Source organism: Notothenia coriiceps, unplaced genomic scaffold, assembly GCF_000735185.1.
Source record: "Notothenia coriiceps isolate Sejong01 unplaced genomic scaffold, NC01 NC01_scaffold00037244, whole genome shotgun sequence".
In the NCBI taxonomy this organism is placed as follows: Eukaryota; Metazoa; Chordata; class Actinopteri; order Perciformes; family Nototheniidae; genus Notothenia; species Notothenia coriiceps.
Genome location: NW_011369945.1, coordinates 11215145 through 11227173, shown reverse-complemented (window position 1 = coordinate 11227173; position 12029 = coordinate 11215145). Strand labels below are relative to the sequence as shown.

The following is a 12029-nucleotide window of genomic DNA, read 5'->3' as shown; positions in this document are numbered from 1 at the left end:
TTTTTAAGGGAACAGAGTGTAAAACCTCATTCTAACCAGTTGACGAGTTCTTTCCGTTGTAGCGGTTACTAAAGAGCAAAAGAATTACTGGATAACCATCTCTTATCTATTTCTTTTGTCTTCTTTTGACATTTTGTAGAGGTGGGGGGGAGTACACGTAGTCGTCATTGAACTCAACAGATGACTTTGAATGGTAGGAAAAAAGGAAATTTTTTTATTGCCAACAGAGGTCAACCTTGTAAAACTAGTCAAGTACATGTTTGGTGAAGCTTATGGCATCCTGTACGGATAGCCCTCGCTAACACGATTTCACAGAACGCAGTTGCCTGTGCCAGCGTACCCTGGCGCGTTCCAGTGTAGCCGATCCTTGAAAGACAAAAGATTACGGAATGGACTATCTCTTATCATTTCTATTGTCTTCTTTGTTTGGGATATAAGAGGTTGTGAATAGTGCACAATTGTAGGTACACTCTCCTACCAGATAACGCTCAGAAGCCAGAAGATACGGTCTAATGTATTGCTGAATGTAAGTAAATAGACCGTGAAAAAAAAACTACCATAGCACGTTTGACCTATTTTAGGTTACTACATTTCGATAAATTGGTTTCTACTTTTAATGTACTTAAAGTGTTTACACAAAGTAAGTATTGGAGAATCGGGTTTGTTTTCTTCTGTTTCTTTACCTATTCTCTACCAGGTAAGCCATTAAGAAAACAGAAAGTCCTATGCGGATGTGACTTTGGGCCACATGCCGATGTGTCCTTGAGCAAGACACTTTAGCACAAATCGCTCCCGTAGGCATGTCTACGGTTTTGAAGTGTTTGTAAATCGCTTTGGATAAAAGCGTCAGTTAAATGACATGTAATAATGTAATGTGGAAGAAGACCCAGAAGACTCACAAATGACCATTTCCTCTCACACGGACGTTAAAGCATGATCAGTATTGGAGAATAAGGTTTGTTTTTCCCTGTTTCGAATACTTATTCTCCAACAGGTCGGTTACTTAGAAAACAGAAATGGTTGGCGGATGTGTCTCAGGTGGTCAACATGTCATAGAGTTTTTTTGTTTTTCAAAAGTAAAGTGAAATGTCACGTTTGTCGGTACATGTTCCTGTTTTCTATCTTACTCTTTGCGCTTTCTCTCACTATTTTCCAGATCTTACTCCCATCTTTGCTGGACCTCGATGCGTTCTGGAGACGTCTCGGTTGGCTGAGGTTTCTCCACTTTTTTCCTGTTAAAGGGTTTTGTGGAGTTTTTCCTTGTGCAACTTTTTAGATCAAAGAATAGACGGATTCCTTATTTAAACCTTAATGTTTAGCTTTGCCACTATTTAGTCCCCCCAAAATAGACTTGGGATCCTCCTTAACATCTATATGTTTAATTAACCATTTTATAAATGTTTTTTGTGTTGTACAATGATTGAAATACAATTCAAATATAAAATTCTAATTCTTTGTCTTTCTGTACTTCTAAATGTGTGTGTTCAGCTTTCAACACTATATACTGTATTTAACTTTTTAAGTCGGGAAACACAATTTGGTTGCCAATTAATTGAAACTACTGCTAAAAGTCTTGGAACTGGAGTTTATACATACCCCAAACTTGGCACTAGATGTCAGTATCTTACAGCACATTGTCAAGTTATTGCCTCAGAGCTTTACTCTTGCATAGATATGGAAATCACACATGCAGCCAGATTAAAAGGCTGCATGCTCTCAGCAGCATGTGCAGACATGCAGAGTTACAGAGTGAAATAAGCTGTGCTGTCTCAGGGATCTAACTGAAGACATGACACAGCAGCAGTGAGTGTTTAACGTAAGAGCTGAAAAATGGAAGAAGCGATATAGTCAGCAGAAACGGATATTTTTTATAATCGCTTTGTGTGACTTGTCGTTAACTGAGTATTAAAGGGAAACAGGGTTGAATTAACTGATAAAGGGATACAATGGAAGAGTATAAATGATTAAGAATATCCAGCTGGCCATGGATTCATAATGGTGATACTGATCTTGATAATTGAAAAAATAAAAATAAATACCATTATCACTTTTTTACACTAACACATGGCATGAACAAACAATAATTGACCTCTAACAAACATTTATTTGAATGTAATTTCTTGTTACTTTTTCACAATTATCCTAGGTTTATATATTAAGTAACGTGTAGGTGAAAAAAATGAAAAAGAAACGGAAGAAAACTCAATTCTAAGAATAGTTGCACTTATTATCTTTTATGTGTGCTCCTTACAATGTCTTTCGGTGAATACTTTGGAGGACTTATTTGTAGCCTTTTAGCCATTTTAGCCATTTAACGCACCTCTTTAATACAGTATGATTTCAGAGGTTTAGGACTCTACTTCTGCTGCAGTAATTCTGATTCAGCGAAAAGTGGTGGGTGTAACAAATCTCTCAATTTAACTTTAAACAAATAGTTTGGTATTTTTGTAATGTGCTGACAAGTGGGATCCCTATATGCTGGGACCATTACATTCCTGCCTGGCAACTTCAAGCTATAGAAAAGGGTCAACAAGCAACAACAAAGAAAGAATCATTCCTGAAAAACTTCAAATATTTGGGTAGTACGATTCATTTTTATTCTCTCTCATCAAAAAGGTGAATATTTGTATTTCCCACATGTAATGCAAGGTCACTTTTACTGCACAAGTAAGGTGACACACTCAACTGTGGTAGTACAGAACAGCTGTGTGTGAGAGCACTCAGACTTATGTAAACACTGCTATTGCGTAAGAGTTCCCTGAATACCGCAGACCAAAACAAGTCTAAGTTTACACCAGGAAATGCCATATCTTCCCTTCAAGAGATATTTCATAATATCTTTCAAATGGAAACAGGTTATAATGACCAACATTTAGATTTATGACCTTTTTACAACCTTTCCTGTAGTGTGTTATAGGATTTTGTCCATGTAAATGGTCTGCAAAGTCTAAAATCCCAAATTCCTCCATCTCTGAGTGGTTGACCAATCAGAACACAGACGACCAGATAACCAATCACAGCAGACTGGGCTCTACTTTCAGACAGAGGGTGAAAAGGTGCTGCAGCACAGGCAGAATGAGAACAATAAAGATATTTTTGATCATTAAAGCATTGAAACATTTTACAATAGAAGCTCAAAATATAAAAATAAACCTGAACATTAGGATGATACGGCCCCTTTAGGTGCTAAAAGACAATATAAAAAAATCAGTTATATGTAGAACATCTTTATTGCTTATTTTTTGTTAAACAAAAACAACAGTTACCACAAAACACTGTTCATATACAAGAATACAGGAGTATAAATATAGAATATCTGTACTAGGGGGTAGTATTTGAGCATTTCTCAACAAAAAAAACACAACAGACACACACTCAATAAATCATTCACTCTATTACCACCACCTCAGAGGGTGAGCAATACATTCAATCAATCATTCACACGTCCCAATGGAAGACAATTTGTGCTCAGTCTCTTCAGTTTAGTGCTCAGAGTACTGCTGCACTCCACGTTCCTACTCGACAACTATTTCTCCACAATAGTCTCTGCATCCTACATTTTAACTTGATATTTAGGAGCTACAGAGGGAACTCAAGGCAGAAAAAGACATTATCCAACATTTGAGACCTTTTTTGTCCCATTACGATCCTCACAGGCTCACTGTTGACATCTTGTAGTGGTGCCAACTGTAGTATATATACATCGATAAATGTTACCCACATTATCTGACACATAGCTATTAAGATGAAGACTGCAACATGATTATTGAGACGATTAACATCCATTAATATGCCACTGGAAAGAACATTTGCCATACTGTTGTACAACACACATTTCTATGTGGCACAACATAGATTTGTTCTTCTGTTAAATAGAAACAGAGCTAAAGATATCAATTTAATGGCAATAAGATGCATCCTCTTTGCAATAGAAAGCAATGAGGTTTATGGGAAATGCAGTATTTTGAATTCCAGCTCTACTAACACCAAAAGTGACCAATTGTCCTGTCCCTGATCTCATATGTTTAAGGTTCAAAATCTATTTGACAATGGTTCACTGACGTTAGAATACACTAGCACTTTTAATATGACACCATGAGATCAGACAATAGCCAAGTTGTCAGTTTTTTTAGCTTGGATTGAGCATTTTTATCCTGCCGTCTCCACATCTTCTGCTCGACAGTCCAGTTTGAGCCTTGAAGCTGCACTGAGTGAGTGTTCGAAATGTGACACACACGTTAGACACTGTTGAGTAGCAGAACAGAGCTGGGAGAGGACATTTCCGGGTTCATTAAATGTGGGTCCTGTTCCTCTGCAGTGTCACCTTCTTCTTGTTTTTGTGCTACAGTCAAAGTTAGCTTGTTCAAACCGGCTTCTAGCGTCGCCTCGGCTCCCTCTGCTCGTTCACCTGCAACACACACACAAACAAAGAGTATGTAATTGTGAACACGTGGATGTTAGAATAAACAATGATACACTTTTATCTTTGCTGTCTTAAACAGAAGAAACTTTGGAGTGAATCTTTCCTGGAAATCATCAAGTTAAAGGTGTTCAATATTGATATATATATTGCACCACACCCTAAATAAACCCAGGCTAACACTTCTAAGCGCCTTTCAATTCATAGTTCTTAAAAAATTGCTGAATGACTAAACAACAACAGCTGCTACATCTTCATTCATTCATATCATATAAACATTTCAATACATAGGACTTTTAAAAAAAACATTTTAGAAAGTATATCCTTGGCCAACTGAGCTCTGTCCAAAGTTACACCTCTACAGCTCTCTCATTAGCATGCACTACATTTCAACATATAGGATGAAGCATCACAAGTGAACACACATGTCACACACACTGATGCGATGAACACACACCTCTCTCCTGGTCGCAGTCTGGGGAGGAGGCTCCGCTGCACTGGCTGCGGGGGCCCAGGAGAGGCGAGGCATGCCCAGAACCCCACGCCGAGTCTGGGTCATTCGAGCTACAGGGGCTGGCCAAATCCAGTCCGTCGGGACAGGAGGCGGAGTGGACGGAGGAAGAGGGGGAAGAGGGGGAGGAGGAGGAGGAGGAGAGGAAGGAGCTGGGGTCGTTGTGTGGGGAGGATGTGTGTGAGCAGGGCCCATCCAGGGGTGTGGAGGTGGAGGTGGAGGGTTGGGAGGAGGATGAAGAAGGTGAAGCTCGGGGAGAGGAGGGGGAGTTAGCGCCGATCTCCTCCTCTGAGCTGCTACTGTGACTGCCTTCTTCTTCAATTGATACGGACGCCACTGAAACACACACACACACACACACACACACACACACACACACACACACACACACACACACACACACACACAGATATGAAACATTAGACATTCATGCAGACACACAGATTCACCAACAAAACATGTGGATGGATGACATGGATGCATATTAATTTCCAGGCGTCAGCCACACTCACTTGACAGACCGTCCGACTCCATCTTGAAGTTGGCGATGTCCTCGTGGCCCCCGTCCACCTCGGCGCCGACACCTTGCTCCCTGGTTCCAACGGCGAGGGAGCGTCGCTGGGCATGGATCTCCTCGGAGATGCTCTCCAGGCTGCGTAGCGCTGTACGGTAGTCGGATTTGGCAACGACAAGTTTGGCCTGACGCTCATCCACATGACCTTTGAATTGCTATGAGAAATAAAAAACAGGTTCTCAAGTTCAAAGTTCAAGGTTCTTTAATTGTCATACGAACATAGCTACAGATTAGTTATGTCGATGAAAATCTTAGGTCACAGGCTTCTCCAACAGTGCAACACAATAATACAGAAAAACAGTAAGTAACGTGCTTTCTGGAAAATATACTGTAAACACATGAGAAAATAGTTTACTAGGCTACTACACAGTTAGGGATAATGCATAGGTGTTCCTATAAATAAAATCTCTGAGCACAGGACACTAAATATCATGGTTTCTTCTTTTCAGAAGTTTGCTAAACAAATAAAGCTTTATTATTATTATTATGTATTGTATTTATTTGCATTGCATTTGATATCCAGGCAATCCAAAAATAACTGAAAGTAACCAGCTGAAATTACTTTTATATTTTGATATGAAATCCGAATATATCTGAAAAATGAATCAGAATACTTTCTCATATTTCGAGAAGAAGTTGAAGTAAACATGTGCAATAAAAGCAGTTGTAGCCACTGGGACATGTGTAGGCAGACCATGTTGGTTGGTTTAGCATGTTAGCATACATTGATAATAAACAGAGAACAAAATACAGCTGTCAAATGTAAGAGTTTACAAAAGTTATTGCAATTAATCCTCAGATGACAAAGTGACTTATGAACTGATAAACATTAGCATGGCCAAACAATTATAAATTACAGTGCTTTAAACAGATGTGTCTCAAGGTATCTTTAAATCTTTATGCATACATACCTCAAGCTGTAGATAATACTTGGCTTTCAGTTCAAAATACGGCCTACAGGGGGAGAAAAAGAAGAAAAGCTGAGAAAGAGAAAGTGTGCCAACTGTCACTGGAGGAGGAATAACACTCCTCTGTGAGCAGTCACATTCCTGGGCCCTGACACGCGGAGCACACCCAACACAACCGAGGCATGAAACATCTGGACTGCATCAGATGACATAAACGTAGCCCTGTTTTCTCCCAGAGAATCACACACACTCAGCGAGGCCCAAGCTAAGGGGGAAAAGACAAGGAGACATTCAGAGAGGAGGAGACAAAACGCACAGACCTGGATTTGTTGATGGAGCGTTTGAGTTTCTTCTCTAACTGCTTCATGTGTGTGATGCAGGAGTTGTAACTGGCTGCTGTTTTCTTGTGTTCAGCTTCACTGCGCGTTCTCTCCTGCTCGGCACCCATCACCTGAAACAATAAAGAGGCTTTTGATTTTAACTGTGGAAAATAGTGTTTGGTAATCAGACAAATTGGATTTAGCAGGGCTGTTCTTGTGGCAATTGATATGGTCATTTCTTACAGTTATGATGGTGTATTCACAGATTCTTGCAAAAGTGTATAGTGTTAGAATCATTCAACAGGTATATGCCCGTGCAAAGACGCAAAATTGCTTTCATTGGGACATACGTCTTGCTCAGTTTAATACCAAAATCTGTGATATTCTTATTTGCCATGTGCCCTTCTATGATTGACTTTGCTTGCACAAATATATTCCAGCAAATGCCGTTCATGGGGCTGATGGCCGCCTGTGTAAAAATGTTGACATATTTCCCAACCCAACTGGAAACCAAGAAAACAATGGACAATTCCAGTATAATTATATTGACTACTTATACTTTTTCTTAAATCTCTATATCAGTAGCAGTCTAAACCTCAGCTTCAACCACAAACTACTAGTTGGGCTGGAACCTTTTAGTATTCTTTGCATCATGTTCGTACCCTCTGTGTGGCATGGTTAAGCATTTCCTGCCAGGCGGAGTCAAACTGGCGGCTGTCCTCCTCCAGCAGCCTCTCCTCGGCCAGGGCGATGGTCTCCTTGGCGGCCCGCAGGAACTCCACCGCCCGCTGGAACTCTTGAGTGGCCTTCTGGGCTTCAACCTGGGCCTAGAGTTCAGAGAGAGAGATCAGATGTAATAAATATAGGAGGTAGACAGAAGTCTCCCGCTAAAATGTCCTGCTGGGACATTTCTGAACAATCACAACAGAGCCGGCCAGCTAACCAATCAGAGTAGACTGGGCTCTGGTTTCAGACAGAGGGTGAAAAGAGGTGCTGCAGCACAGGCAGAACTTTTGAGAACTTTTTGAACTTTAAAGATCACCTATTATGCAAAATCCACTTCTTCATGTCTCTTCTACATCAACATGTGTCCCCTCTTCTTCATGTCTCTTCTACATCAACATGTGTCCCCTCTGTGTAAAGAGATTCTGAAAGTATCAGGAACAAAGATTCTCTCTCTTTTTGTCCTGATCCATTTATATAAAAACCTGTCTGAAAATGAGCTGATCAGATTTTGGCCACTTTATGATGTCATAACGATGTTTGGCTTGTGTAACCATTAGCCAATCCACCANCCCCCCCCCCCTCTCCTTATGACCTGAATCTCCTCCTAGAGCACCATTGTGTTCTTTTTAACCAAATAGCTCTCAGAGGGGCGTGGGGAGGGGCTCCTTATTTTCATCTAAAGTAACAGACAGAGAATCAGCAATTTTGAAACAGGGCTGAAACAGAGGGGATTATGGGATGCTACAATGATCTGTTTGGTGTTTGGAGCCAAACACTTCAGAGACATGTTTTATAAATAACTGAGAGCTATATTGATGAAAAAGAGTATAATAGGTGACTTTTAAAGCCTGTGTTGATGTTTCTGTGTGTGTCTAACAGGTGAACATCACTCGAGATGGCTGTGGATTCTCCAAGCTGTGTGTGGAGACTCCAAAGAACTGCGACCCCTCTGGAAACTCTTCCTGTCTGTTTGTCTCCGCGGTCTCCCCCGTCCCAATGCCTCCCAACGGGGTTGACCTCTCCGTCGAGCTGAGCGGAGAGTCTGCAGGATACATCGCTATGGGACTCACTGCCAACGCCTCAGAGGTAACACACACACACAATCATGCAGTGTGGCCATTTTTTATATATACATACAGTTATTCTATCAGAGCATGTATCAAAAGTAGGTAAACAAATCTTCACTTATAGAAAAATAGGTAGAGTAACAATGTAAATACTGCGTAACATCAGGGCAAACAAAATCGCACACAGACAGAAGACAAACAGACAAACAAAAAGAGACAAACAAAAAGAAACAAGTAAAGAAAACATCATTATGTGTCCGGCAGGCTTTGTGCCAAAGAGGATTCAGTGTCTCTCTGTCTATTTCATGTTTGTTGTGTTTAAAGACATCGGCTTTAGAGGATCCAGCCCCTGAAATAGGACATATAATAACATAATAGTTGCCTACATTTGTTTGAGGAACACCATACGGCTGCTTTGTTTCCATGGAGAAGTAATAAACCGGTGTTTTACTGTAAACACTGCGTAACATCAGGGCAAACAAAATCCCACACAGACAGAAAACAAACAGACATACAGACAAAAGAAAACAGACAAACAAAAAGAAACAAGTAAATAAATAGAAAACCAGTCAGCTAAAACAAAAATTTCTATAATAAACCAGTGTGTCCAATTTCAAGCACCTTTTTGCTAAATTTGACTCATAAATTATGTCTTATGTCCATTTTAAGCAGCAAGAACCTCAACAGGGCTGGGAGGATTACTTAAATGTGTTCTGAGGTGTGCAGTGATGACGTGTTTGAAGGCCGTTTATTTTGGATTACTTCAAATCAAATGCTATGCAAATAAGTACAAGATATAAATGGCTTTTACGTAAGTGTATTACGTAAGATAACAGAACAATGAGACAATATGAAACCAAGATATTTAAATAATGTGTCCTCTGCTCAGAGATTTCTTAAAAAAATATAACCTGCCGTTCATTTAGCATATTCAGACTATAGAGCAACAGTGACCACATACTGCAGTTTAAAGCTAAAATCATTACAGTTAAATAGAAACAGTGAGGTTCACACACTGGTTTGAGACATCATGGATTCACCTACTGAATAAAAAAGTTAAAATCATAAATCAACATTGTTATCCTGCTTGTAATCCCACTTTGTTTTAGAAATGAATCAGCAGTGGGAGACAGGATTTACGAGTTATTCTTATATATCTTTATGTTACGCCCTATTGTGATGCCTAAGCTCCCAGCAAAGCAAACTGACTATCTTGACTTGTGTAAAGTGTACACAAGTCACCAGGATCTCATGACTACATGAATACAAAGTCATGTGATATGTATTGACATGATCAAATATTTATTCAGTTGATAAGGACATTGTTTCCATTGTAAAATACTGAAGAGCGTAGAGAAAACATCATTGTGTGTCCGGCAGGCTTTGAGCCAAAGAGGATTCAGTGTCTCTCTCTGTCTGTTTCATGTGTGTTGTGTTTAAAGACGTAGGATTTAGAGGATCCAGCCCCTGAAATAGGACAATAACATCATATTTGCCCACATTTGTTTGAGGAACACCATACGGCTGCTTTGTTTCCATAGAGAAGTAATAAACCGGTGTTTTATTACCTGATATTACAATGATGCCTGTGTTATGTAATCGCGCGCCAACGTTTCCTCTTGTGTGTCACGCAACATTACCCAGATGCCAAATATAACATTTCATATATTTAAACTAAGATTTAAACTGAAGGAAAACATTTAAAAAACGTCAGACTGTCATCAATTGTGCTAAAAATAAGTTTAATAATATACTTTCCTGCTTTATAATGACCTTCTTGTGTTTGTGTATTGTGCTGCTGCCTTTCTGTCTTTTCCAAATATAATTGGTACACTCTTGATGCCTCATACACTTGTTTTTTAAAACAACACCCATTTTGTTCTCGTTATTTTTATCACGTTTTCTCCAACGACTATGACAAAATAATTTCACAATTTATTTAAGTATTTTTCTTGTATTTAAACGTTTTTTTTTTTACACACACACACAGCCATCTCATATTTTCACCAATATTTCTTTCCGCAGGGGACCAGCATGCTTTTCATCTGCGCTCAGAACAGCTCGGAAAACGGGACGTTCTTCTTCCGGACAATGCGGAGGAACAACACTGACGATATGCTCACTCCAACTGAGACGGTGAGATTTCAAATGTACTCATACAGAGAGATGTTGGCATATTCATGTATTCACACTTAGGGAAATGTACTTATTTATGTGATATGAAACAATGGAGGACCAGAAATTGAAATACCTTCATATCTTTTTTTCTACTGCTTACAATTTAATCTTAATATGAGAAAATGATAGTGATTTAATGAATGCACATATTGCTCAGATACTCAACTATTGTCCATTCATTCAACTGTCACACATTTAATTTAGAATAATGATAGTTTCTTAATCTAGAGAGATCGTTTGATTTTTTTGTCACCCACCTGTTTGCAATCAAATGCCAAAATTAGATTGTACATTAGATTTGTACATGTGAAAACTGATCTGAAAAGTCTGGTTTTGAGAGGCAGCTGCTGTTAGATTCGAGTTGCTCAGTGAAGCAGATTTTATCCTTGGCTTCAGCACACAGCCTTGGAAACAGTTATTACATTATCTATCTTTTTCTAGAGAGTGGAAGAAATCCGTGGCATGGTGAAAGGAAATATGATCAAGTGTGAGTTCACTGTCCCCAACGTGAACGCCTCCAACATCAGGAGCACTGAAGCCACTACCTTCTCCGTCTTGCTCGGGAACGGAAGCTTCGACGGAAGTAAGGAAACAGTGCTTGATTATTTAAAGTTTTTTACAGATTTGCACGCTTATATCCAGAGATAAGAACAGATGAACTGCTTCCACTTTGAAACGTTTACTGATTTGATATGATTCTGTATTTAAAGGTCACCTATTAAGCAAAATCCACTTGTTCATGTCTTGTATAAATCAACATGTGTCCCCTCTGTGTAAAGAGGTAAATGAGAATGATCACCGTGTTTGGAGCAAACACTTCAGAGACATGTTTTGTATATATCTGAGACCTATATATTGATGAAAAACAGAATAATAGGGGACTTGTAAAGCGTGTAAACATGTCACAGTAGAGGCACAAAATACAAATATGAACCTGAAAATGAACATAATTATGTCCTCTCTAATTCTGATGTCATAATTAAAGTATGAAAAAAGCTGATAGAGAGCTTTAAATCATGGCATCGTGTCATCAATTTGTAACTAATTTCCAACAGCAATTGGTATAGCCTTTGTTCTCACATGAGTGCAGCATTAGTCCTTGTCCTGCCTCCTGTGTGTATCTAATGCAGGGGTGGGGAACCTTTTTCCTCTCAAGGGCCATTTACATTTTTACAACATCCTTCGAGGTCCGTACAAATTATTGAACTCAACTTCTGCTTAAAAAACTCAAATCACAGTCCATTCTTTCGCGTTTCTTTCATGCTGTGACAAAGAAAAGCAACCTCTTAATCCAGATATTTGACCATCGACCCGCGCATTCATGC

The 12029-nt window shown here is 39.4% G+C and overlaps 1 protein-coding gene across 1 annotated transcript in view; it reads right to left on the bottom strand.

The window, feature by feature from the left end:
* Nucleotides 1-3214: 3214 nt before the first annotated feature.
* The window catches only part of LOC104964693 (SH3 domain-binding protein 5-like), a 131484-nt gene continuing 122669 nt past the window's right edge, over nucleotides 3215-12029 (bottom strand). Inside the window, exons 4-9 of the mRNA XM_010793542.1 lie at nucleotides 7396-7560; nucleotides 6734-6864; nucleotides 6417-6459; nucleotides 5444-5660; nucleotides 4878-5267; nucleotides 3215-4408 (exon numbers count right to left, since the gene is read on the bottom strand). Of these exons, the coding sequence (XP_010791844.1) occupies nucleotides 4239-4408; nucleotides 4878-5267; nucleotides 5444-5660; nucleotides 6417-6459; nucleotides 6734-6864; nucleotides 7396-7560 (1116 nt within the window). The 3' untranslated portion in view covers nucleotides 3215-4238. The remainder of the gene's footprint in view (nucleotides 4409-4877; nucleotides 5268-5443; nucleotides 5661-6416; nucleotides 6460-6733; nucleotides 6865-7395; nucleotides 7561-12029) is intronic.